Source organism: Ooceraea biroi, chromosome 5, assembly GCF_003672135.1.
Source record: "Ooceraea biroi isolate clonal line C1 chromosome 5, Obir_v5.4, whole genome shotgun sequence".
In the NCBI taxonomy this organism is placed as follows: Eukaryota; Metazoa; Arthropoda; class Insecta; order Hymenoptera; family Formicidae; genus Ooceraea; species Ooceraea biroi.
In genome coordinates, this window is record NC_039510.1 from 15,214,505 (window position 1) to 15,240,109 (window position 25,605).

The 25,605-nt window shown below is 36.9% G+C and overlaps 5 protein-coding genes and 3 long non-coding RNA genes across 16 annotated transcripts in view; 5 read left to right on the forward strand and 3 right to left on the reverse strand.

Moving 5' to 3' along the window:
• LOC105285240 (Down syndrome cell adhesion molecule-like protein Dscam2) overlaps positions 1 to 4,687 on the forward strand; it is a 97,079-nt gene extending 92,392 nt beyond the window's left edge. Inside the window, exons 27-33 of one of the 4 annotated variants that reach the window (XM_011349343.3) lie at positions 9 to 456; positions 536 to 762; positions 2,145 to 2,313; positions 2,463 to 2,611; positions 2,719 to 2,821; positions 3,520 to 3,708; positions 4,133 to 4,687. In XM_011349343.3, the coding sequence (XP_011347645.1) occupies positions 9 to 456; positions 536 to 762; positions 2,145 to 2,313; positions 2,463 to 2,611; positions 2,719 to 2,821; positions 3,520 to 3,708; positions 4,133 to 4,184 (1,337 nt within the window). In that variant the 3' untranslated portion in view covers positions 4,185 to 4,687. Of the gene's footprint in view, positions 1 to 8; positions 457 to 535; positions 763 to 2,144; positions 2,314 to 2,447; positions 2,612 to 2,718; positions 2,831 to 3,519; positions 3,736 to 4,132 lie in introns of those variants that run through there. The other 3 variants (XM_011349344.3, XM_011349342.3, XM_011349345.3) reach the window with 3 other exon arrangements.
• On the reverse strand, positions 1,852 to 2,454 carry LOC105285238. Its single transcript, XR_895032.3, has 3 exons — positions 2,278 to 2,454; positions 2,056 to 2,183; positions 1,852 to 1,899 (listed from the first exon to the last, which is right to left on the reverse strand). It is a non-coding gene; the product is annotated as an uncharacterized LOC105285238 (long non-coding RNA).
• A 2,910-nt stretch (positions 4,688 to 7,597) lies between the features above and the next one.
• Positions 7,598 to 12,715, forward strand: LOC105285241 (nucleolar MIF4G domain-containing protein 1 homolog). Of its 3 annotated transcripts, XM_026969507.1 has the most exons (9): positions 7,603 to 8,341; positions 8,552 to 9,129; positions 9,245 to 9,529; positions 9,590 to 9,777; positions 11,195 to 11,370; positions 11,451 to 11,803; positions 11,910 to 12,041; positions 12,145 to 12,443; positions 12,565 to 12,715. In XM_026969507.1, exons 1-8 carry the CDS (start codon positions 7,885 to 7,887, stop codon positions 12,439 to 12,441), a joined length of 2,466 nt encoding a protein of 821 aa, XP_026825308.1. In that variant the 5' UTR covers positions 7,603 to 7,884; the 3' UTR covers positions 12,442 to 12,443; positions 12,565 to 12,715. The 3 variants fall into 3 exon arrangements, with proteins under 3 accessions (XP_026825309.1, XP_026825308.1, XP_026825307.1); XM_026969506.1 differs by having other exon boundaries at positions 12,145 to 12,642; XM_026969508.1 differs by lacking the exon at positions 11,910 to 12,041 and having other exon boundaries at positions 7,598 to 8,341; positions 12,145 to 12,642.
• Positions 12,716 to 12,821: 106 nt separating this feature from the next.
• Positions 12,822 to 16,557, reverse strand: LOC105285243 (lysozyme). Its single transcript, XM_011349348.3, has 4 exons — positions 15,776 to 16,557; positions 13,772 to 13,957; positions 13,141 to 13,214; positions 12,822 to 13,042 (listed from the first exon to the last, which is right to left on the reverse strand). The coding sequence occupies exons 1-4, from the start codon at positions 15,837 to 15,839 to the stop codon at positions 12,902 to 12,904; spliced, it is 465 nt and encodes a 154-aa protein (XP_011347650.1). The 5' UTR covers positions 15,840 to 16,557; the 3' UTR covers positions 12,822 to 12,901.
• On the forward strand, positions 13,094 to 13,681 carry LOC109611343. Its single transcript, XR_002193724.2, has 2 exons — positions 13,094 to 13,217; positions 13,338 to 13,681. It is a non-coding gene; the product is annotated as an uncharacterized LOC109611343 (long non-coding RNA).
• On the forward strand, positions 13,914 to 16,520 carry LOC105285242. Of its 3 annotated transcripts, none has more exons than XR_895036.3 (3): positions 13,914 to 14,051; positions 14,187 to 14,297; positions 15,751 to 16,520. It is a non-coding gene; the product is annotated as an uncharacterized LOC105285242 (long non-coding RNA). The 3 variants fall into 3 exon arrangements; XR_895035.3 differs by having other exon boundaries at positions 14,187 to 14,387; positions 15,751 to 16,513; XR_895034.3 differs by lacking the exon at positions 15,751 to 16,520 and having other exon boundaries at positions 14,187 to 14,603.
• A 1,763-nt stretch (positions 16,558 to 18,320) lies between the features above and the next one.
• On the reverse strand, positions 18,321 to 20,293 carry LOC105285244 (elongation factor 1-beta'). The gene is made up of 3 exons (XM_011349349.3): positions 19,888 to 20,293; positions 18,627 to 19,048; positions 18,321 to 18,540 (listed from the first exon to the last, which is right to left on the reverse strand). Exons 1-3 carry the CDS (start codon positions 20,277 to 20,279, stop codon positions 18,386 to 18,388), a joined length of 969 nt encoding a protein of 322 aa, XP_011347651.1. The 5' UTR covers positions 20,280 to 20,293; the 3' UTR covers positions 18,321 to 18,385.
• Positions 20,294 to 21,532: 1,239 nt separating this feature from the next.
• On the forward strand, positions 21,533 to 25,372 carry LOC105285245 (NADH-ubiquinone oxidoreductase 75 kDa subunit, mitochondrial). 2 transcript variants are annotated; one of them, XM_011349350.3, is made up of 12 exons: positions 21,533 to 21,692; positions 21,939 to 22,111; positions 22,302 to 22,409; positions 22,485 to 22,850; positions 23,046 to 23,267; positions 23,361 to 23,496; positions 23,606 to 23,958; positions 24,031 to 24,216; positions 24,293 to 24,482; positions 24,563 to 24,738; positions 24,823 to 24,957; positions 25,053 to 25,372. In XM_011349350.3, exons 2-12 carry the CDS (start codon positions 21,953 to 21,955, stop codon positions 25,203 to 25,205), a joined length of 2,184 nt encoding a protein of 727 aa, XP_011347652.1. In that variant the 5' UTR covers positions 21,533 to 21,692; positions 21,939 to 21,952; the 3' UTR covers positions 25,206 to 25,372. The 2 variants fall into 2 exon arrangements, with proteins under 2 accessions (XP_011347652.1, XP_019889130.1); XM_020033571.2 differs by lacking the exon at positions 21,533 to 21,692 and having other exon boundaries at positions 21,715 to 22,111.
• Positions 25,373 to 25,605: the final 233 nt, after the last annotated feature.

The window sequence follows — 25,605 nt, forward strand, 5'->3', positions numbered from 1 at the left end:
TATTCTAGCGCCTCTGTTGCCCAAGGAGAGAGATATTATCTCGGCGAATGGTACATCGGTGAAACTAAATCTATTATCCTGGCCCAACGGAGGATGTCCCATTCAATTTTACACCGTCGAATACCGCAGACGGATCACTACCGAACCGTGGATCTTAGTTGCTAGTAGAGCGACCGAAAACCTCGTGATTCGCGATTTGAAAACGGCGTCGTGGTACAGCCTACGTTTGACAGCCCACAACGACGCTGGCTCGACTCAGACACAAATGGAATTTGCCACGACCACGTTGAGCGGCGTCAGTATAGGTCCGCCCAATGATCTGATAATGGAGGACGACATCAAGAGGACGGTGCCTAATCAGAAAGTTCTGTATGTCGTTGTACCGCTCATCTGCGCAATCATTTTAGTCGTTTCTGCGGTAATTCTCGGATACGTCATGCTCAAACGTAGTGGCAGGTAAAACGCGATGCCTCCAAAACTCCCAAAATTGTTATTTTACTTTAATTGATTGTTCTTTAACGTTATCTTGCAATAGAGCAAACTATTTGGGCGAAATATTGCCGGGGCAGCAGCAGCAACAGCAGACAGGACTGGGAATAGTTCAACAACAGCAGCACCAGCAACAGCATCATCACTTGTCCAGTTGCATGTCGACCGTGCAACTCAAATCGACGGCCGAACGAGACAACAGGCGTAATCATCAGGTTTACACTAGCTCGCCCGTAAAACAAGAAAATCACAAGTCTAACGATCATGGATCAGGTATGTGAATATCTATTGGGTTGGCCAAAAAGTAATTGCGTTTTTTTCCAATAGATGGACATACATGTCTTCAAATGTAACTAACTTCATTCTAAACCGCAAATTCATTATGTAGGTTAACAACTCACAGTTCAAGCTTGTTTTACAAAAAGAAAGTACACGATTTCGTTAACAATTGTTTCTTTGCCGTCCATTTCAAAATGGAAAATCAAAAAGAACATTTTCCTCATATTTTGTTTTATTACTTCCGAAAAGGGAAAAACGCTGTGCAAGCTCATAAAAAGTTATGTCATGTATATGGCGAAGATGCTTTAAAACTGCGGCAGTGTCAAAATTGGTTTACTAAATTTCGATCTGGAGATTTTAATGTGAAAGATGCACCACGCTCAGGAAGGCCAATCGAAATTGATGACGACAAAATAAAGGCACTGATCGATTCGAATCGGCGTTTAACGACACGAGAGATTGCTGAGAATCTTAACATATCGAAATCGAGTGTTGAAAACCATTTAAAACGACTTGGATACATTAGTAAGCTCGATATTTGGGCACCACATGAGCTCAAAGAAATTCATCTCACTAAGCGTATTGACACCTGCGATTCTCTTTTGAAACGTGAGGAAAATGATCGATTTTTGAAACGTATGATAACAGGCGACGAAAAATGGATCGTCTACAACAACGTCAAACGAAAAAGATGGTGGAGCAAGCGTGATGAACCTGCTGAAAGCACTTGAAAAGCAGATATTCACCAAAGAAAGATTATGCTGTCAGTCTGGTGGGACTTTAAAAGTATTGTGTATTTTGAGCTGCTTGCAAGGAATCAAACCATTAATTCAGACGTATACTGTCGTCAACTGGATAAATTAAATGATGCCATCAAACAGAAACGTCGAGAATTGGTGAATCGCAAAGGTGTTGCGTTTCACCATGATAACGCTAGACCACGTACAAGTTTGGTCACTCGTGAAAAATTGTTGCAGCTTGGATGGGATGTGTTACCATGATGTTACCACATCCACCATATTCGCCAGACCTGGCACCATTACCATTTGTTTCGTTCTTTGCAAAACGCCTTGAATGGTAAAACCTTTACTGCTGATGAGGATATGAAATCGTTCTTGGAATAGTTTTTTGCTGAAAAAGATAAGAACTTTTTTGAGCGCGGAATCATGAAGTTGCCTGAAAAATGGCAAAAGATAATCAAACAAAATGGACAATATATTGTTTAATAAAGTTTTTGTTTCCCATGAAAAATTCGCCTTTTATTTATATAAAAAAAAACGCAATTACTTTTTGGCCAACCCAATAGCTCTATGTATCCCAGCTGATAAGTCATTTTGATGAATACAGTTTCACAAATGCCTCGTTATCACTCGCAGAGATGTACGAGATAAGTCCGTACGCCACGTTCAGCGTTCCTGGAAGAGAGAACCGTTCGGTGACAACCGCAACGCTCGATTACACGATGCAGTTTAAGACATTCGGTCATTTGGAGAACGAAGACATCAATACCATTGATTACGAGAGGTCGACTGTAGAGTTCGAAAGGTAATTGGCTTCTTCCGTATCGCTTCTTAGCGTGTCGTAAATTCCTCGAAAAGCTACCAATCGGTTCGCTTTCGCTTTCGCATCTTTGTCCTCCGCCTCTTCTCTTCCTCCTTCTGGTGTTCTTTCACGCGCAGGTCGAAAACGCCAAGGTGGCACAAGCAACGCTATTTCCCGAGCATCGCGGAAGCCGAAAGCAAACTGCGATCAAGCCGACAAGGCTCCGGGAGCGACACATCCGGTAGTCCTTGCGGCGAATGCGCCGGGCCTAGTTATAGAGTGCCAGTGAAGCCTTGTAGAGGTATGTACTCTAATTCTTATTGTAGATTAATATAAAAATTGTCAGAAATCACTTAAGAATCGACGGATTCGGCAACGGATGATGTTGATCGATATGATACTTTACAGATGTATTTTCACGAGGTGTTGAATCGAGTACGGAATCCAACAACGAAGGCTCGCCATCGCTCGCGAGACGACGAAGCCGACAGCCGAGCCGGTCTACTCGCAGGTAGCCAAGGTTTGTTTGTTTCCACATAGCACTCAGTTTTGATTATTTGATATCGGTCTTATCAGTTTCACATGGATGCGAGGAAGAAGCGCAACAGTACGAATCATCTCTAGAAATATTTTTGTACGATGAGTTTTATACGCTTGCGCTTGTAACTTTTTTTCCTCTTTCGTTCTCTCATTATTGGGAGAGACATAGACTTCTAAAATATTTATTTCGCACTATTGCGCTTCACACTGCAGTCTCATACAAGTATCAAGCCTTTAGAAATATTGTAATACACGTGCTGTCATGTATAAAAAAATGAATGCGTGACTATTTTCTTCTATTTAGAAAAAATTCAAGTAATCCTTTGTATAATTAAGTAAAACGTTATGATGGTGCGCTTGGAATATATAATCTTAGTATCATCATAGTATCTAATCCAGAAAATCTCAAAACTATTATAATAAAATTACTAATGACACTTTATTATAAATTCATCATTTTTCTTTACTATAAAATTTCTTAATAATATTTTATTCTAAAATATGTGTGTATTATTAGATATTAAACATAAAAGATTTCACTGCAAATCGAATAATTTCAATGAAAGTAATGTTTCATCAATTACTGAATTCAGGCGACAGTATTGCCTAGATATTATAAGATTTTTCTTCTGATTTAACAGATACATTTTTTCTGATCTGATTTGATAGTTCGGTGGAAGACATGACGCTATTGCCGCCAAGCGGGTTCAGCGACAGCCGTGAATTGAGCGATGTGGAGTGTGACCGTGACCGCGATCGCGAACGCGATCGCGAGTGGCAAGGATTGTCGACCGGAACTCGCCACGGCGGCAGCTTAGGCAGACTCCCGATCGAGGCCGTCGAATCTATGCTCGCTAGGTATCGGCACGAGTCTTCGTAGACCAGGCATGTCAAATACCAAGTAGCTGAGAACAGCCTCGAAAGTTTTACATTTTGCTAGGCTACTTGTACAGGATGCTTTAGACGATATGCAACGGTCATGTTATCCAGTAAAATTCAACTAAGAAAACTATATAGAAACTATATAGAAATGATAGAAAAATAATGATCTTTAGATATTAATAATTTTCAACGATATGAAAGATAATCTAATAAAACTTTAATTTTTAGGCGTTTATAATTATCGAAATATTCAATATTATAAATCAGTCAAGAAAAAGCTCAAAATAATTAGGATACACATATTTTCTGTAAAAGTTTAGAGTATTAAAATTAATTTGACCACGGAAAAAATTGTTACTATATTTTTTGAGACACACTGATCTTTTTATTTGTTTTACAGATATCAGCAAAGGAAGGAACAAGAAAGACAAGAATTCACTATACATGTATGATCGAGATTCGCTGGTTCGACTTGGTATCTTCGCCGGACGATTTAACGTTGTTTAGATAGAGTGGAGAGGCCGTCTCTCCTTGACAGCATCCGTTGTTGATGACGGAAATTTACGGAATCTTATTGAAGGTGGTAGTTTAATATATGTAAAGGACAATTTAATTAATTGGAGATAAAAGGTGGCAAGGAGACTCAACAAGAAAAAGACTCAACTGTATATTCGCCGAAGAGGCGTCTCAATTACCGATCTGCATTGCGCCAAAAATACTGCCGTTATTATACACGAAACATGGCCTTCGTACGTAGCCCTGTATGTACCACGTACGAGTGTAGCGCCGAGTCCCGATAAGAACGCCAAATTTTCTCGGCGATACACTCAATTAACCGAGAAGCAATGGAAACATCCGATAATTAACGTTTTTGATAGCGCATTTATTCTTTCTATTACCGAATTTTACGATTATATTACTGTATGTGAAACGTGATCACGATAAAAAAAAAAAAGATAAGTCTGAGTGACCGATCCATTACTTTCGCGACGACCAATTATCGATGTACAGGGTGAACGCCAACTTCCATGCGAGTATCTCCGCTTTACTAGTGCGATCTTATTAACGTGCCATTATTCCGTGTATGAATGTAGAGACGACCGGGAATGAGTATTGCATTTTAAGAGATTTTAGAAACGCAGCGTTATACATGTTATCCCCGTAACAAATAGGTCAATTAATTGAACGAAGGACGAGAGTTTATTCTGCAACATTGAACCCCCCGAGGTTGAAGTGGGAAGACTTGATTTCTCAATCCTTTCATCTACTTGGGTTTCAGATGATCGAGAGTAGTGACTCAATTAATTTGACATTAAGACCGACTACCAATGAGCGAACGAATGGTTTTTCGAATAGTGCCAATTCTAGTCGAAATGTCTAGTATTAAGAACGTCATGAAGACTTGGAAGGATAGACGAAGGAAGCGCGTATGCTCCTTCAGGTTCCAAGTGAGGTATTTGTTCGCCATACTAAATAGTATCTACGAACCGATCATTTGAACGAGCGACTAGCGCCTTAACTGCCCAGTAAGCAAAATGTGTGCAATCTGCCAGCAGATTGGCAACAGATTACTGCAGAAGTTGATAGCAAATTGGCATCCGTTGTGTCCGCATTAGGATAGTGATCTGCCAGCAGAGCCTGCTAACGGACTCTGACGGCAGATTGGCGGCAGAAACCGAGCGGGATCTGTTAACATTTGACGGCGGATTGACAGCAGAAACCGAACAGAATCTGCAGCTTTTGGCCATTCATATTTACGATATATTAAAGCATGTGTTTACTTTTAACACACTATAAATTGTTAAAAGAACGCATTTGTTTGTTTGTTAAATTAAAGTACATTTGGCTTGATGTGTCTTTCTGACAATTCGTTGCATAATCTCTCTCTTACTGTTAATTTATTCTAATCCGAAGTCCGAGTTTTGCTTTCGAACTTCAGATTGCTTGTGGCGTGCGTGAACTACATGGACGTTGTCCATGGGAGCCTCTGTGCCGCAGGTGCAAAAATTTTCGGAAAAATTAATATTATCGTGCCAAGGCGCGTACGTTAACTTATATAACTGTTAGGCCAAATCTTAACATCGAGTAAGAACTCGACGCGTGCACCGCATAGAGGTGCGGAGCGAAAACACGTGTTCATAGCCGTGTAAATTTGAATACTGTCAAAAGCTGCGGATCCTGCTCGGTTTCTGCTGCCAATCTGCCGTTAGATTCCGCGCGCGCAGATCTTGCTCGGTTTCTGCTGCCAATCTGCCGTTAGATTCCGCGCGCGCAAATCTTGCTCGGTTTCTGTCGACAATCCGACTTCGAGCCACGTTTGCAGATTCTGCTCGGTTTCTGCCGCCAATCTGTTCTTAGATTTTGTGAGCAAGCTCTGTTACATTTCTGGCACCAATTTGTCGAATTAATCGTTAATAACAACTTCTGTATCAAATTTGTTGTCTTTTGGCTGGCAATAGTTGATAGCAGATAGTTAGCATCATCTGCTTTCGGCAGACTTGGCTATCTGGGTGTGTAAATAAATAAATTAAAAACTGCTCTCTTCGAGAAACGGCACTTATCGATGTGATTGTAAAATACGCTAACGATTATCAGGTATCAAGTAGCGCGTCCGCGGACGGGATAGAAAATCTTACACAAAGCGATCGATAAAGTTACAACTTCTTCCGTCGGAAATTCGGCGCCTGATATTCTTTTCGAAGTAACTCGTAACTGATCACGAAACTGATGTCGATCAAGTTCGCTTTATACGTTCATCTATGCGAATAGCAACAAATGGCTGATGATCGAGCGATACTTTCGATACATTGCGAAAAACGAAACCACGCGACATACTCTTTGTTTCTTCTTTTAATCAAAGAGAGTAAAGACTTGCTTAGAATTATCTCGTGGCTGTTTTTATTAACGCGTTGATAAGCCACGCACAAATTCCGCGAAAATTCATGATGTACGTCTTTAATTACTTCACAGCAAGTTATCTACGTAGATGCAATATACATAATTGGGATGATTAAAAAGTGATATTGTTTGAAACTGGCCAGCGCGGTTGAACTCTCATTTTCTTCGAAAAAACGCTAACAAATGCGAGAATATTCTATTAGAATCCTGCAAAAAGAAGAAAATAAATGATTGACAGCTACTGATCGTTCTGTGGGATTAAGATTCTCATTTTAATAATTTCCTAAATTGAGAGAATGATTTTCAAATTGACAATTTCCCGAAATTTATATTTATCTTTGGTAAATTACGAGTGTCTGCGTTCAACAAGTAGTTAAAACATGCGCGAAACGAAATAATTTTGGAGGGATGATGCATGCGTGTGTTTCAATTCATTGTGCAATCGCAATCGTAAAAGCAAGACTGCCCGTTGAACAGTTAGGATGCACGTGAAATGCGTCATTTTGGAAGGCACACAAAACCATGTATACATGTTTTTATCATCATGTATAAGTAGAATCGTAAAATCAAGACTGTCCGTTCGAATAACCACACAATCGTGAAACGAAGTAAAATTTATTTACGACGAAAAGCTAGAGCAGAGATGGCATTTTGACAACTTCAGCAATTCTGAAATTTGTACGTGTCAACAAACCGATTTACTGAGAAATATGTATACATTTCGCTGAGAAAGGAAATAAAAAAAGGAATACATACGATACACACGGTAGACACTTATCCCTGTTATTTATCTTTCAATTTAATCTTCTCATAAAACCTATCAAATTTCTATACTTGAGAATAAAATAATATATTTGACGTTTATGATATGTACAAAGTTGCGATTTTATCGACGATGAACGGATGAAGTATAGTAAGGAAAATGGCTATTGTAATTCCGCAAAATCTAGAGATAGTAGTTGGCGCTGTGGATCACCACAAAATCACTAGTTTTTATAGTTACTTTCAAGTTAGGCATCTCGAAGTGGATACCGCATCTACAAATTTATACATTATGACTAGCAGTAATTTGATGCATGTGCTATGTGTGTGTTGCACGAAAAGTGAGGTTAGAGTGAAAATATCTCCTTTTAAAGTATCTCAGAATAGTTTCTATAGATTAATGTTATAATTAATTATTATGCATCATAATATGCATATTCATTGTTATATATGATATTTTGAAAATACTAAGTAAAACGATTTTATTATAAAATGGGACGTATGCAACGTAAAGGAGTGTTAAACAATAAAAGGAAACTAAACAAGACTAAACCGGCTGAAAAGACGCGTAAACAATTACGTAAAGAAAAGAGGGTACAAAAAAAGTTAAATAAAGCAGCATATTATGAAAAGAAGAAGTCGACGAATCAACCAGAAAAATCTTTTAAAAAATCGGAGCAATCGGCAATCGGTAATGATAAATCGATAAAAGGAGGAAAAATCGATGTTAAAGATGAGCTATCAACAAAAGCAGAAAAACGGAAGATTAAAGATATAGAAAATAAGGAAAAAAGGGCTGAAAAGAATGTGAAAAAGCAAAGAGTGCAGCAATTACAACAAGCTAATAAGGAAGAAGACAAAATGATTAAACAGTTGGAAAAACGATTAAAATTGAATAAACGAAAGAGCAAATCGATTCCACAGTCTTTCGTAGCAGATGGTTTAGATTGTATCCTTTACACTTTTTATAATTTTAAGTATTGTACATTTATTTTTACTTTCACAACTATGTTTCTGTAGCTTCTTTTTATGCTTATATAAATTGACAAGAGTAGAAATTATTGTATACCTGTAAATTATTCTCTGTGTGTTAGGGCAAAAATATCTATATACCATGTTTACCATATTCTTTTGAAATATTTCCTTAATGCCTAGGCAGATATCTTGGATTTCTGCAATTCAGAAAACAGAAACGTTGAAACTGAGAAACAGTTATTGGAATCTGGATTGAGCACAGAGTTCAAAGAGGATTTGAACATTGCTATCGGAGAGAATGATTCTGAAGAAGAACATGAAAAAGATGATACGGAATATAACATGGATGATAATGAGGATTCTGAGCAGGATACAGAGGATAACAAAAGTCTCTTATCCAATGAAAATTCAGATCACCATGAGGACAATGATGAAGTTTCCGAGGAAGAGGCAGATAAAGTAAACATTAAGTCGAGAAATCGTCCAACAAATAAGGAAGATGCTATCTTGGAGACTGAAGAATCAATACATAGCGATGCATCGGAGCATTCCCATGATAGTAAAGGCTTATGGGAAGATATTTATGGTAGACAAAGGGACAAAGAAGGTAATATCGTCTCTACGAAGTATGTACCACCTGCTGCACGTATTACAAGCACAGACATCTCTATGGATGATGAAAAAACTCGTAAACTCGAGAGACAATTAAAAGGTATCCTAAATAGATTGGCAGAACAAAATATGCACACTATTGCAAATCAGGTAATTTTTTATTACATGATACATATTATTCAGTCAAATATATTTAATAATATATTTGACTGAATTTGATTAGTTAATACTAATGAAAAAATCGTCTATATTTTTTGTGTTGCAGGTAGAAGAGATGTACATGTCAAACAGTCGTAACAGTATGAACGTAACGTTATTTACATTGATGATGGAAAGTATAGTCGCACAAGTTCTAACGCCAGATCGGCTTATTTGTGAACATATGATGTTGATCGCTATATTGCACGCGAACGTTGGTACAGAAGTGGGCGCGCACTTTTTACTGACTACTGTAAAAAAGCTTCATCGGATGTTGGACGAGTCTCATTGTGTTGAGAATAAACAATTGGATAATATAATTCTTATGATCTCTCATCTCTACAACTTCAAGGTAAAATATTTATTAGCTTATAGTTTCCTTGCAGAATAGATACAATTATGTTTCTTCTAGGTGTATGGCCATCGCCTTTTATATCAGATATTAAAAAAACTGGCAGCAAAATTTACAGAGAAAGAAATTGAACTGACTTTGTTAATTTTAAGAACAGTGGGCTTTCAGTTAAGAAAAGATGACCCAACTGCGTTAAAGGAACTTGTGTTAAACTTGCAGCAAAAGGCAAACAATACTACTTTAGAAAAGTAAGTTATATTTTAAATAATATCGATACACGTAGGTAAAAAATTTATATTTAATTATTTTTCTTAAGTATTATTTTGGGTTGTTCGGAAAGTTATTTCGTTTTTTCAAGGAAAAATGAAAAGCGGTTTTTTCATATTTAGAATAAATTTTATTCAGTGATGTATTGGCCATTTTGTTCCACTACCTTTCGCCATCTTTCTGGCAACTTTAAGATTCCACGCTCATAGAAGTCCTTCTCCTTATTGACAAAAAATTGAAGCAAGTGATTTTTGACGCCTTCATTTGAATCGAAGTTTACATTGTTCAAAGAATTTTGTAGAGACCGGAACAAATGGTAATCGGATGGTGCCAGATCAGGAGAGTATGGTGGGTGTGGTAGCACATCCCATCCAAGCTGTAAAAGCTTCTGGCGAGTGACCAAACTTGTGTGTGGTCTGGCATTGTCGTGATGGAATACGACACCTTTCCTATTCGCCAATTCTGGTCGCTTCTGCTTGATGGCAGCATCCAATTCATCCAGCTGACGACAATACACTTTCGAATCAATCGTCTGGTTGCTTGGTAGTAGCTCGAAAAATACGATTCCCTTCCAATCCCACCATACAGAAAGCATGATCTTCTTTTGATGAATATCTGCCTTGGATGTCGATTGAGCAGGTTCATCTTGCCTGGACCATGATCGTTTTCGCTTAACATTGTTGTAAACAATCCATTTTTCATCTCCAGTTATGATTCGCTTCAAAAATGGTTCATTTTCTTCACGTTTCAACGATGAATCGCAGATGGTAATGCGTCGAATCAAGTCAATTTCCTTTAAATTGTGTGGAACCCAAATATCGAGCTTTGAAACGAATCCAAGGCGTTTCAAATGATCGTAAACGGTCGAATTCGATAAATTTAACTTTTCAGCAATTTCGCGTGTTGTTATGCGACGGTTTGTATCCACCAGAGCCTTTATTTTCTCGTCATCAGCTTTAATTGGTCGACCTGAACGTGGTGCATCTTTCAAATCGAAATTTCGAAAACCAATTCTGACACTGACGTTCACTCAATACATCTTCTCCGTACACGGCACACAATTTTGTTCTCACTTGCACTGCATTTTTACCCTTTCGGTAGTAAAAAAGCAAAATATTACGAAAATGCTCACTTTGATTTTCCATGTTTGATGTGATACCAAACAAAAATTACTTGACAGATCGCAACACAATAAGATACTAAATGACGTCTGAAATGTCAGTTGTCAAAATATAAAACGAATTTGCCGCTTAGAGTAAGGTTAAGTATCGAGGAACGCGACTAACGACATCTCTTTGTGAAAAACGAAATTACTTTCCGAACAACCCAATAGAAACCTAATTTCTGCATTTTTTATTTATAATGGAAACCTTATAACTATTCTTATTATTTCCATAGTTCGAGAGTCAAATTTATGTTAGACGTATTGTTGGCGATAAAAAATAATAACATGAGCAAAATACCTCAGTATGATCCATCTCAAATCGAACATCTGAAGAAAATTTTGAAGAACTTTATCCATAAGGGCAATAGCGTTACGCAATTTAATGTAACTCTGGAAGACCTGTTAGAAGGTAGGAAAAGTCTATATAATGAACGAAATAATATATTATTTTTAAACAATTGTGTATTGCTCATCTGTGTTTATTTTTAGCCGATGAAAGAGGAAAATGGTGGATAGTCGGATCAGCCTGGTCCGGTCTCAAAGATATTGGTAAATTAGAGAAGTCTTCGGGAGAACAAAAACAGAAATATAGTGCAGAAATATTAGAGTTGGCACGAAAACAGAGAATGAATACCGATATCAGAAGAGATATCTTTTGCGTTCTTATGACAGCCGAAGATTATTTAGACGCGTTTGAGAAGATTCATCATCTCGGTTTGAAAAATCAACAACAGAGAGAAGTGATCTACGTTATTCTCAACTGTTGCATTCAAGAGAAAAAGTTCAATCCTTACTATGCCGTACTGGCGCAAAGACTATGTGACTGTGATAGAAAATATCAGGTATATAAAATATATCGTTTTATAAAATAAATCATAAAATATATCATCTTTTAGTAGATTAAAAATTAAAGTTGCTATAATAATCGCTAATGATTAATGGTTACAGTTAAATATACAATATGCATTATGGGATAAATTGAAGATATTGGATGATTTGAACACAAAGCAATTAACAAATCTGGCAAAATTGTTGATCCATTTATTTTTAAACAAGGGCCTTCCTCTATCCGTTTTGAAAGTATGTAAAGGTTTATTTATTTTCTACATTCATTTTCCTACAAAATATATTATTAATATTATTATATATATTATCACGTTATGTCTAACTTTCTTGATTACAGGTAATCCAATTTACCGAATTAGACAAGCTAACTATGAGGCTTGTACGGCAAATTATGCTGGGAATACTGTTACATGAAGATGAAGGGGCCTGTTTAGAAGTATTTGAAAGAATATCTTTATCTACAAAATTGCAAGCTTTCAAAGAAAGTCTCAGATTATTTATAAATCATTTTCTCGTGAAAAATATTTCTACCGCTGAAAATCTGCAGGAACAAAGTGCATTATTGAAAAAACGTGCTGAATTGATAGATAACATTTTAAGTAGACAAAATCGTGAGACAAAATGTATATTTTAAAGGTTGTATCATTAATGTAAAAATATATATATATAATATATTTTTATATATTACATTCTAAACCATTTTATTTTTTTTCTCTAATCTTTAAAATATCTAATTTAATATATATTTTTCTTGCAGTTATAAAAAGATATACATATAGTATAATCGTCCAAATATTAATCTAAAGATAATTCTATAAAGTGTACACTATAAAAAGCTATATTATAACCAATCTTTTTGAAATATCTTTTACGCAGTAACAGTGCAGGTATTACAAACCATTTAAAAAGTTATTAATAAAAAGTTACTTACTGAGTGACAGCTCAATGAGTGAAAGCAAAGACCGAGAAATATTATTGTGCTGTGATAAAAATTAACAATTGTATGGCAAATAGGTGACAGATATACAAATAGTCTTTATTAAATAATCATATCAGATGTATTATCAAATGTAATGTCAATATATATATATATATTATTGTCGTCCAAAGGTTTGCATACATAACTTATATTTACTCTCGTATTTGCCGTCTAGTGGACCTGTGCAGCCGTATCCGCCCAATCGATGGATACGCACGTAATCGTCGCAGTCAATCGCTCCATTTCCAGTGCAATCCTATTTAATACACACACATAATATATATTATAGGAAACATATAGTTGTATTATAGAAAATATGGAATAATCTTAGACTAGATACAGAATTGATCTTACCTGACCGAATTTGGCCATGTAGCCTTGTATCGTATCAGCGGCGCAATAAGGATCATTGACACATCGAGCGTAGGCTGGTAAAACAAAGAGACATATATTATTATTAAAATATTTTTATATTTTTTTAGGGATATTTTATATAATAATCAGCTTACGTTTTTATAGGGACAATACTACATTTTATATTTTATTTTCAGATCTTGGCAAATTAAACGTGTATACATCCGGGAGGAAAAATCACTTAAAATCAAATAAATATTCTTGCAGGAATTGCGTATCAGCATATCTCTTTGTATTATCATTTTACAGTTAGCTAATTATCGATTCTCGGAAACATGCATTTTATGCAACTATGCAGCACAATGCTCCGTTTACTTAATTATCGAATGACGCAACAATCTCAATGTGAATTAACGGATAATATCCGTCTAGGCCTTTCTCCACTACTATCAGATGTTCTCTTAGTTATTCGTACTTATTTTACATTTATCTTTCTTTGCCTTCTTTTTTTCAATGAGTTACGTGTTTCTCTATTACAAAAGAATATAAAAAGGATGCAAATATAAAGAACAGGTTTGAAATCATTATAGCTGAATTGATACTCAAATAATTTGTTGCTAAAATAACTTACCACCATCGTTAGTGCTTGGTTCGTTGTTTAGTGTTGGTTTGCCAGCATCAGACCAATAGCCCCATGTTATAGCGAAAGGTCCGCATACTGAATCAAAGCAGCCGATGGTTGTGTTACATCCCGACGTAACTTCGCATATACAGCCTAAGCAGAGCTGCGAAACGAGTTGCTGATTGGGTTGTTGAGCTGTAACAAAAACCGAATATGCAAACATTATTAACTTAAAGAGAAAAAAAAGAAGGAAAGAGAAGTCAATGCATTCAAGGACCTTAATACTTTAGTATGTGCCGATTATAAATAATTTCTATTAAAATATGATTAAAAAATCTAATACAAAGCGTTTATACACATAATAACTAGCAATAAGGATATGTAATAAAAAATGATAATAATCTAAATTTTACTATTTTTACAGGCTTTCTGGAATGGAATATTCATGTTGGGAATTTACGCGAGGCTCAAATTTAATCGCGGCTCTTCAGGTTGACATACTTTCAATGGAGTTACAATAAAAGCAACGAAAATGGTAGACCAGTTTGTTAGATTTCTGCAATACATGGAACCGGCATTTTCGATGTCACGATGCCTCTTGTACATACATATACTTGGATTGTATGTACGTGTTGCATCTGTATGGGCGCGGTTGTTTCTCAGCGTCACGGTTAAAAATATAACTTAAATCAGCATGTGAATTTAAATTCCGCTCGGAGACGTGCACCATAGCAACTACGACAAAAACCTTCGTGATATTCGATTTGTATATTCAGATCATACTTCGCCTTTGTTACTTCTCGAGAGAATCATTCAAAGTCAACGAGCAGATTATTCAAAGGCAGCCATCTAGAATATAAAATTTATATATTCTATTTTTTTCAATATGCACGATCATTCAAGTTTCCATATTTAGTCCGCAATGTATAGAGAATTATTTATCGTGAGCAAGTTTGCTAAAACAGATACATCATAATCATTATTCTACTTAGCGAAGTATTAATAGAAAATTAAAGGCACAGGAAAATGCAGCGAGTGTAAACAACAATTATGTTAAAATAATCGAACACATTTTCCTCATCGTTATCTTTATTTATTATCTTTTTTTTATCATAAACAGAGATAACTAACTGCCACATTATTGAATCTCTTCTTGATTGCTGCTAATAATCTCTTTACAAATATCGTCGACGGTGCATTATTATAATATGTAGTATTTGAAAAACGTTAATTGTAATATACATCGTAAGTCGAGTGCGAACTATACGTTGCTACACCGACGTAACTGTAAACATAAAACATATATAATGAACAACAGTTCACGTAACCGTCCCAGTCATCTAACAAATTTGAGTAACAAAGATCCAGTAGACTCTAATAACAATATCATGATTGCACCACACGTAATGTAGTATTTATAGTGTAATAATGAATTATCAGAAAATTACACAAATTTCTCGGAAAAATAAAGACCGAGAGATATATTTAAGTGTATATAATAATTACTTTTTTTTGTATCAGAGATATAAAGAAATATATATCTGCGTCTGTATTTTTCCTGAAAGTATAAATGTGTAGGTGACAGTTCAGTGCTAAAGAAACTGCAGAATAATGTTCTCGAGATCAGCCCACGCAACGTGTGATAGTCAGGGACGCGGTCATGGACGTGGATATTTTTTTTCAAATAATGCCGATACGACGCAAGCTGCTATTATGCAGATATTAAAAATTCTTGGAATCACCAATACAGACAGATTGTTCCGCGTCTTCAAAGTTTATTGAAGCTTAATACAGCACTTTGCTTCACGCTAAACATATTTAATAAATTTTGTTTAATTTATATATAAAGTATATATGCGATATACGAAAGAAAAATAAATATAAAACATCCTTCATTTTTTTTTGTTTAAACTAAGTCGTTGTTACATTAACAATGCTACTAATCTAGCAACAATATATTTACAATTTCTTTCTTTTTCTTCTTTCAGAAAACAGGAAAATTCGATGACTTACCATAAATAGAAACACAAAGTAGTGCGAATGTCGCTGCGGCAACCCACGAGACTCCCGCGAACATCTTGGTGACACGTTGCTGTCGATCCGCAAGAAGCAGCGACTATTAGCACACTGTGCTTGTTGACTGACGCGAGATGATCCGCGCTTTCGGACCGTCCTCGACGATCGCTTTCTTATATAGAGATAGCGGCCGCCTGATGGAAGCGAAGATAGGCAGCGAGGATATGAAGGCACGAGGAGAGCGGGGAAAAGAAAAGGGTTTCAGAGACAGAGTTGTAACCGAAGGCCGAGGATTTCATCGTTGTGGTCGTCGTCATTCGCATCAAAGAAAAAAAAGAAAAGAAATTCCGAAGACAAAAGTCGATAGTGGTCAGAGGAGTACCTAAAAGAGATACTCTGTCCTTCAGTACAAATCTAAGATCGCTGCTGATTAACTCAACAAATAAGAGTTTTTTATTGGCAGTAGAGGTACGTGTTCTAGGAATAAATAATCTTTTAAACATCAAAAACTTGGTTTTAAATAGTTTTAACATTCTGAGAAATTAAATCGTTTTCGATCTTTCCGCAAATTTTGTCTAATTTTTATATTGAATTGCAATCTTTTATAGTCTCTTCGTATATTTTATTTATGATTTATAAGCGATTTATAAAGTTGTTAAAATAGCTATAGATAATAGTGTTTGCGTATCTGCATCAATCATGTAAGAAATAATCGTAATATAAAAATAGTGATCCTATTTCAGCTTGTATTTTTAATAAAATATCTTTTCTTCTTAAATTTATCATAATGCTTATCATATATCTAGTTTAATTTAAAAACATAATTCTACATTCTTTAATATTTTGTATATTACATTTTTATATTTTACATGTTATCACAGTTACGTCTACTGTTATTACTGTACCTTCTAATGAATATTGATGCTCCTAAAATCTTTTTTCGAAACTTGCAAGATTCGGAATATTATGAAAGTGAGGAAGCAAATCCTTTCGCGTTTTCTAACGTGCCTCTCCAGCACAGACGAAATATAAAAATTTACAACAGGAATAAAAAGAAAAGAAAAACAAAACTGAAACTTAAATCCCGCGTCATGGTAGAAACAGGGCGATGGAGGACAAACCTTGGAACATAATCCTGCATTTTTCGCGATCCCTAATATCCCTTCTAATATAAATATCCGTCGAGATGTCGTTACTTTAAAAACTTGCAACAGGAACGCGAAGACCGCGACAACCGGATCCCAAGTTCAATGTCAATGCCCTGGAAGAGCGGGCGCGCGCGCACGATTTGCTCGTCGATGGACTTACAATTGATGCTTTTCCTTGGGAACGAGTTTGTAGAAACGGCAGGCATGCGTGCGAGGAACACGCGAAGTGAGAGCACGCGTTGCCTGCATATGCTCTCAACACGTCATCAACTAAAACTATCCTAAACTATTTAAATTTTTAGATAGATTATCGGCAAAATCGGCAAATCAGGGAATCCCGTTTTTCCTCCTAAATACAAACATATGTGTATGTGTTTTTAGATTAATGAACAAGTTGTGTGACAGCTACAATTGATGGGTGTATGCGTGTGACGCTCGTTACACAGATAAAATCTCTGAAATTCCCGTTACATCATCACTTAGGCAAGATAACTTGAAAGTCGGTATCACACTGGCACAGGTCTAATTTGTTTCCTTGCTACATTCGCGCTATTCTGTTTTTTCCTACAGAACTGATAGCAAATATCGCATCATTACACTTTCTTAAATTACAAAGGCCAAAGTCTTTGTCCAATAAGAAAACTAAGAAATCACGTAGGAACGAGTACGAAGTGCATCTAAGGAAATAAGATAGAAATATTATGTGTCATGAAATAAATTCTTAACGCACAGTATACAAATATATAGTACACAACACGCATATAATGCGCGTAGCACGTATATTATATTGTTATAAGCACATGTAACATATACAGAGTATACATAATATAAAATATTAGGGAGATGTATTATTTATCATACATGTAAATAATCGTCAAAAAACTATGTCGAAGTTCTTGCGATACGCGGTATCCAATAATTTCGACAAAATTATCCCGACACGCCACAAACGGCACAAAAACATATATGCAATAAATTCATGTCATAGTGATACCTTTGCATATCAGATTGTAAGATATTGCTACTCGACAATTGTAACTAAAAACGTTTCTGTTCTCTATATCCCAACGTAATGAAAAAACCTTTATAATACATCCCGTGTTTGGCACAAATGGATACATTTATGGATGTACTCATGAACATTTTAATTTTGTGGATTGAGATTTTGTCTAATGAAATAAAATGCATATATGAATATAAAATATATACGAAATGAAAATGTGTTATCACAATGTATTAATACGCTCGCTCTGATAATATACATATATGCAAGGTATTAAAATGAACACTCTCCTAATGAAACTTTAGCAGCATTATATTACTCTCAAAGATTGCACTAGGAATACTTCGGGAGAGTATTGAGAAAGAGAGAGAGAGAGAGAGAGAGTAACAAATTATATATATGTAAACAATTAATATTTATTAATTCAATATTAAAAGTAATGAGCTGTTTTGTCCCTTAGATTTTGTTGAACGAAGCAATGTCTACAGATTGAACTAGGTCCTCGAATTCTTGAATCTGTTCGATCAACAAGTCCACAGACACTTTCTCATCCTCTATCACGCACATTATTTGTAACTTGTTTATGCCATAACCCACCGGAACAAGTTTCGCTGAAAATGCAAAAGTTTATGTTACGTGCAATTCACAATATTGATGGAACAACAAAAGGGTAAACGACAGAAAGGTAAAAACTTACATGCACCCCAGACAAGGCCGTCCATCTGGACCGATCTCACTGCATTCTCCATCTCTTTCATGTCCGTTTCATCGCCCCAGCTCTTTACGTCCAATACGATACTCGACTTGGCGATGACTGCAGGTTTCTTCGATTTTTTCTCTGCGTATGCCTTTAACCTTTCCTCTCTGATTTTTGCAGCCTCCGCATCCTCTTCTTCGTCCGAACCGAATAAATCCAGATCGTCATCTTCGTTCGCCTTCGCTGCGGATGAAGCTGGAGCGCTAGTACTAAAAATGGCAGGAGCTTTCTTTTCTCCGGGGAGTGACTTAAGGTCGTATGACTTTATGTGGTTGTACCAACGGAGTACATGAGCATTCGAAGAGGATGGTGCTTTTCCTAGAGCTTCGAATACTGCGACATCAGCCTGACTTGCTTGCCACCTATTAGATATAAACGTTCTTATGTTTTTTTATATTAAAAATCCTTATTAATTGGAATATTATTACTAACTATTAACATATACACAAAGATACTTTAATCGTGTTAATAGCATTTCATACAAATTTAATATAAATTTTACAAGTTTATCATTCTTATTATGAAGAAATTAGAATTAAAAATATAATTAATCGAAAATACAGCACATCTATATCTTTTTATAATCTTAATTCATATCTACATAAAAAAAAGAACATTATGCATAATATGAGTATTTTATTTTGCAACATGTATCATTTGTAAACCATTCATAGAAAGGATATTATACACATCCACATTTATAACAGGAATTTATAATAGATATAAAATATATCCTGATTTACAAATATAAGGAACAATCATATTCCGCTTGCCCTCACATATGTCCAGATATAGATATCGGTCCATACTAACTGCTACCGATAAATACAGCAAAGAATTTACAATGCTAGGTCACGGAATGTTAACCAAAAGGAGCAAGGAGAAGAAAGATCAGAGATGTAAAAATAAGTATAAGCTGTTAACTGCTACGTGCGTACGTGCGTGCGTGTGTGTCGTCTGTGTGTCACATGTCCATACGTGACACCGGAAGCGATCCGTCTCGTCGCATCGGCGAGATTAAAGGTTATGAATGCGGCGTAAGCCCGCGTTGAGGTTAATCGCAAGACGGTTTTTTTATGGGAAAGTACGAAAAGCAGCAGTGCGATAAAGGACGAGGAAAGAATGCGTCAAGTGCCGACACGCAGAGCACGTGTACCGGAGGGATAAATCGTGCAGGGGGCACTATTGGAAGTAGGCTCACCCTGCGATGTAACTGCGGTCGGCGAGGTAGGTGTTAAGTTCTTCGACGCCTTTGGCGGTCTTCAAGTCACCAACAGCCATGGCAAAAGCGTGCTTTCGACGAGTAAATGGTTGATCGCGAGTTCTGCGATTCAGCAACGGGGAACCCTTCGTCTGGTCGCCGGAAGAGAGAGCTGCGTGCGTCGCGAGCGCGAAGACACCGCCGGCAACTACGATACGACCCGGTTCGCGTAGCGACTTGAACGGCGACTGGCGTTCGATTTGGTCGCCGCTTTTCAAGGAAGCGATATATTCAGCAGCCTCTGAGTTGGACAATCGGATTGGTCGGTAACGTTGTCCAACTGTTAAACCAGAGAGAAACCTGAGAGCGGCCACCAGCCTCCACGGGCACATTTCCTGACGTTCGACGCGCCGCCTGACAAAGTGGACGTGAACTAGTTCGTTACGCTCGGTAATGATACATGATTCGTGTCCAAACTATTCACAAGGAAGCTTTCCCATGTAAACTCTACTTTCGAACGAGTCATAGTGCGTTCGAAAGGGAAGGTAAAAATATTAATGTCGTGTTCGAGGGTTTGGGTCTATGAGCCTTGGTTTCGGAGAAATTTACATCTAAAAGTGAGCATTTTCCAGCGGTACGAAAAGTACCATGAATAGCTACAATTTGGCGTGAAGCGCGATAGTCCAGTGGCTAAGCGCGAGACTCGTATTTTGCCATCCGCGCAAGTTGGGTTCGAGACCGAGTTGTGATAATTTTTTTTCTTCGGATTTTTGTTTCTTTGTGTTTGCATTATATTTGTTTATTATGTAAATAATGATTTATTATGTTTTATTATATTTTGGAGGTATACGTATATGTATAATGAGACATAAACATATACATTTAACATTTGTAAACTTTTTATTTATTTATATAGTTTGTATACTGTCGAGTGTTTATTTATTATAAAATTCTGACATAACTGTACAGTGTTGCGGATGAAAATTTATATAAAAGCATTTATGTATTTTATGCTTTTATATAAATTTTCATCCGCAACACTGTACAGTTATGTTTATATGTTTATGTCTCATTATATATACGTATACCTCCAAAATATAATAAAACATAATAAATCATTATTTACATAATAAACAAATATAATGCAAACACAAAGAAACAAAAATCCGAAGAAAAAAAATTATCACAACTCGGTCTCGAACCCAACTTGCGCGGATGGCAAAATACGAGTCTCGCGCTTAGCCACTAGACTACCGCGCTTCACGCCAAATTGTAGCTATTCATGGTACTTTTCGTACCGCTGGAAAATGCTCACTTGTATCATTACCGAGCGTAACGAACTAGTTCACGTCCACTTTGTCAGGCGGCGCCAAACGTCAGGAAGCTGGTGGTCGCTCTCAGGTTTCTCTCTGGTTAAACTGAATGCAGCAAATAGTAAATGACATTTTAAAAAATAACAATATGCAACAGTAAATAATAAATAATAATAAATAATTAAAAAATTCATGTTTATAGATCTTTGATGAAATTTGACTTATGCCACAAAATTATCTTTAATCAATATTTGCAAGAGAGATTTACAGACAGAAAATCATATATCGATAAAAATTTAGAACTATCTGCGATATTGTACTATATATATGTATATATCGTAATAAGGCGCAATTATTCTATGCAAGATCATTGATCGGAATTTACATGGTGACGCAAAAGTAATCAACGTAACGTCCGTTCTTCAATCGATCTCGCCATTGCTCATCATGAGCTCGGCGCAGGTTGTTAGGTGTTTTTGACATCTAGAGAAGGTATCTACGTCTAGACAGTTGTAGCAATTCCATTTGTGAGATTTAGAGCGTAATCTCGCGCAGGATACTTGACAAATCAATTATCGTAGTATGCTTTAACATAAACACCCGGTCTTACGTTGTGACAACGCGTCTTGGAGAGGCATATGTCCGGGCTAATTTACAGTCGTCTCCAGTTAGGTTAATTCGCCATTGAGTGCAGCAAAGTTTGTTTATTACATAATAAAGTAAAACTGATGTTGATAGTCTAGCTTGGCGAGATGTTGCGATTACCGGTCGTACGGGCCACCGGCCTGGCAAGTGGGAGGTTCAGTGCTGCTGGTTTTCATACTACATCCAGCAAGTCGCAACAGGAATTGGTCGAGCTCTTCATTGATGATAAGCCTGTGCAAGTACCACCGGGAACAACGGTCTTGCAGGTTTGTAATTTTCATTTCACTGCTTTTTCCAATCTTTGACGTTCTTCGTTTCTATCTCACTCTAAGTAATACGCAACACGGTGTCCGACCAATAATTTTACGTATCAAGAAATTTCTGTCCTTTAATCAATGCGAAAGATGTTTATGTGAATTATAACAGTAAATAGTAGTAAGAAAGTATTTCTTCTAGGCTGCTGCAAAGGTGGGAGTTGAGATACCAAGATTCTGTTATCACGAGCGCCTTGCTGTAGCTGGTAATTGCAGGATGTGTCTTGTTGAAATAGAGAAACAAGTCAAGGTATAGAACAGAATGGACAGACGGACGAAAAAAATATTAAATATGTCCAATTAACTAATTAAAATTACTTTACAGCCTATTGCTGCATGCGCTATGCCAGTGATGAAAGGCTGGAGGGTGAAAACCAACTCTGACTTGACACGGAGAGCGCGTGAGGGTGTTATGGAATTTTTATTGGTTAATCATCCATTGGATTGTCCAATCTGTGATCAGGGCGGGGAATGTGATTTACAAGATCAAAGCATGGCGTTTGGAAGCGATAGGAGCCGGTTCGTTGATATTAACTTCTCCGGGAAAAGGGCGGTAGAAGACAAAGATATCGGACCTTTAATCAAGACAATTATGACACGTTGCATACATTGCACAAGATGCATCCGATTTGCTTCGGAGGTAGCTGGTATCGACGACTTGGGAACTACAGGGCGTGGTAACGATATGCAGGTACTCAACGCATTTGTATCTTTAATTATATCTTATGGGATAAATTGTGACAATCCCCATTAAAAAAAGATATTGGTGTCGTATAATTTCATGTCATGTATTTTAAGATTGCATTAAATTTTAGTTTCTTAGAATCATTTATCCTTTATTCTCTATGCGTAGAACTTCATGTTGATTTGATGAATTATATTTTAGGTAGGAACATACGTCGAGAAAATGTTTCTGTCCGAACTGTCTGGCAATATCATCGATCTTTGCCCCGTGGGTGCACTAACAAGTAAACCGTATGCATTTGTCGCTCGTCCATGGGAGACGCGTCGTACCGACAGTATCGATGTTCACGACGCTGTTGGTAGCAACATCGTCATCTCCCATAGAACCGGTGAAGTTCTGAGAATACTACCGCGAGTGAACGAGGCAAGTACTTTTTAGTTTACAGAAAACAATGTAAAAATTACATTGACATATTGTTATTATGTCATTATATCGCTGATATTAATTGATTTACAGGAAGTGAATGAGGAATGGCTCTCGGACAAAGCTCGCTTCTCATACGATGGACTAAAGAGACAGAGACTCATTACGCCAATGTTAAAAATTAACGGAAAATTGCAAGCTGTGGATTGGGAAGATGCGCTTATCGCTGGTAGGACATTGATGAATATTTAATATTTAATAAATCTCCAAAATCATTCTATTTCCACTAATTTTTGTAATCAAATTATATATAACTATACATCCTTTATGATGATTAGCTGCTACGCCATTGGTGAATTTACCGGCGGACAGTTGCGCTGCAATTGTTGGGAAATTAGTAGACGCGGAGGCTCTTATCGCCATGAAGGATCTAGTGAACAAATTGGGCAGCGAGGGGCTGGCTACGGAACAATGCTACCCGAAGGATGGTTCGGGCATCGATTTAAGAAGCAGCTACCTGTTGAACAATACCATCGCTGCGATTGAAGATGCGGACGTCGTAGTATTAATCGGTACAAATCCGCGATACGAAGCACCACTGGTAAACACGCGTCTCAGGAAGGGTTACCTGCACGGTGAACAGACAGTTGCTCTTATTGGCCCGGATGTAGATTTAACGTATGAACATGAGGTATCAATGTCAATTCTCTTACTCTTTTGATCCTAGTAGTATCTATATCTTACAGAATGTAACTTTTTCTAGCATTTGGGAGAGTCTTTCGACGTGATAACGAAATTGCGGAACGGTTCGCACCCGTTCTGTGCGACTCTGAAAGCGGCTAAGAAACCACTCGTTATCCTAGGTGCCGATCAGCTTGCTCGGAAGGACGGAGCGAAGATTCTTTACGAAACGCAAGCGTTAGCGAAGGCTTTAGGAGATAACTCAAAAGTGAACTACCCTTCTTAATCTCATACGTCACAATTGATTTTAGAGATTTGTATAACAATTAATTGCTCTGCTTCAGGCTTCCCAGGATTGGAAAATCTTAAACATATTGCACACGAATGCTTCTCAAGTTGCAGCCTTGGATATCGGCTATGGTTCCACCGTGGAGGAGATCAAGCAGCAACAACCCAAGGTTCTGTTCCTTTTGGGTGCTGACGACGCAAATGTCAAGAAGGAAGATTTCCCAAATACATTTATTATTTATATAGGTATGTACAATTTCAATGTACAATTATAATTCTTGATCAACGGATTTTTCTACGATCGATAAAATTCTTTGCGATTCTAGGAAGCCATGGTGACGCTGGAGCGACCATTGCGGATGTCGTATTGGCTGGAGCAGCGTATACCGAGAAAGTCGCGAGCTACGTTAACACGGAAGGTCGAGCCCAACAGACACTTGCAGCGATCACACCACCTGGCTTAGCGCGTCCGGATTGGAAAATTATTCGCGCTCTTTCTGAAGTAAATTTATATATTGAATAAATCGTTAATCGAGATGATCGATTCAAATTGATATAATTTACGTGTATCTTTAAATTCTTTTAGGTAATTGGTGTTCCTTTGCCATACGATGACGTGAACGAAGTGCAATCGAGGCTTGAAGAAGTTGCACCTCATCTGGTACGATACGGTAATGTTGAACCGGCTAACTTCTTCACACAAGCTTTGGAGATAGCTAAGGTTTGTATTGGTCATTCAATGTAATGAAAATCTTTTAAATATACAGTAACATTGTTTATATATATATATATATATTGTCTGTTATGCATACATAGCAACAATCTGGAGGATCATTTTTGTCAGACCCCGTGGATATCAAACAAAAAACGTTGGATCAATTCTTCATGACTGATGTAATATCACGAGCATCTCTAACCATGGCGAAGTGCATACAAGCAGTCATGAAACAACGACAAAATCCGGTGTAAGTTATCCGCTAGTGTATAAAATTCTCACACCCGCTAGTTATTCGATAATACTGGCTAGACAGGAGACGCATCTCGTAGCCAGTGACAAAAGAATTACAGAAACGTTAAAGAAATGTGTCCAGATGTATTTATAGAACTCTGTATATTAAACTATACTGAAAATGGGATATATGACTTGCAAATGTTGATCCTGTCAGTCCCGTAAATTGTATATTCGTAGTTTAAGATAATAAGTTATTTCAAATAAATATAATAAATGTTCTCTTGTCGGATTTTTCTGTAAATGTATCGTCCTCGCGCAAAGTACATGGAAATTATATTGAATGCGTTACAGGAACGCTCAACAATTTTTCACTTCTAAATTCTAAAGATTCGCTAATGCAATAATTAATTACATTAT

Bases quoted from the DNA above. Each gene is read 5' to 3' on its own strand.
- LOC105285241 (XM_026969507.1), top strand. From the start codon at position 7,885: ATGGGACGTATGCAACGTAAAGGAGTGTTAAACAATAAAAGGAAACTA. The intron at 8,342-8,551 runs GTATCCTTTACA...ATGCCTAGGCAG, and splicing joins CGTAGCAGATGGTTTAGATT to ATATCTTGGATTTCTGCAAT. The intron at 12,042-12,144 runs GTATGTAAAGGT...TCTTGATTACAG, and splicing joins TTCCTCTATCCGTTTTGAAA to GTAATCCAATTTACCGAATT.
- LOC105285243 (XM_011349348.3), bottom strand. From the start codon at position 15,839: ATGTTCGCGGGAGTCTCGTGGGTTGCCGCAGCGACATTCGCACTACTT. The intron at 13,958-15,775 runs GTAAGTCATCGA...TTTTTGTTACAG, and splicing joins ACTTTGTGTTTCTATTTATG to CTCAACAACCCAATCAGCAA. The intron at 13,215-13,771 runs GTAAGTTATTTT...TTGTTTTACCAG, and splicing joins ACCAAGCACTAACGATGGTG to CCTACGCTCGATGTGTCAAT.
- LOC105285244 (XM_011349349.3), bottom strand. From the start codon at position 20,279: ATGTGCCCGTGGAGGCTGGTGGCCGCTCTCAGGTTTCTCTCTGGTTTA. The intron at 19,049-19,887 runs GTGAGCCTACTT...TATATCTAATAG, and splicing joins GACCGCAGTTACATCGCAGG to GTGGCAAGCAAGTCAGGCTG. The intron at 18,541-18,626 runs GTAAGTTTTTAC...TTGCATTTTCAG, and splicing joins CGGCCTTGTCTGGGGTGCAT to CGAAACTTGTTCCGGTGGGT.
- LOC105285245 (XM_011349350.3), top strand. From the start codon at position 21,953: ATGTTGCGATTACCGGTCGTACGGGCCACCGGCCTGGCAAGTGGGAGG. The intron at 23,959-24,030 runs GTATCAATGTCA...AACTTTTTCTAG, and splicing joins ATTTAACGTATGAACATGAG to CATTTGGGAGAGTCTTTCGA. The intron at 24,739-24,822 runs GTAAATTTATAT...AAATTCTTTTAG, and splicing joins TTATTCGCGCTCTTTCTGAA to GTAATTGGTGTTCCTTTGCC.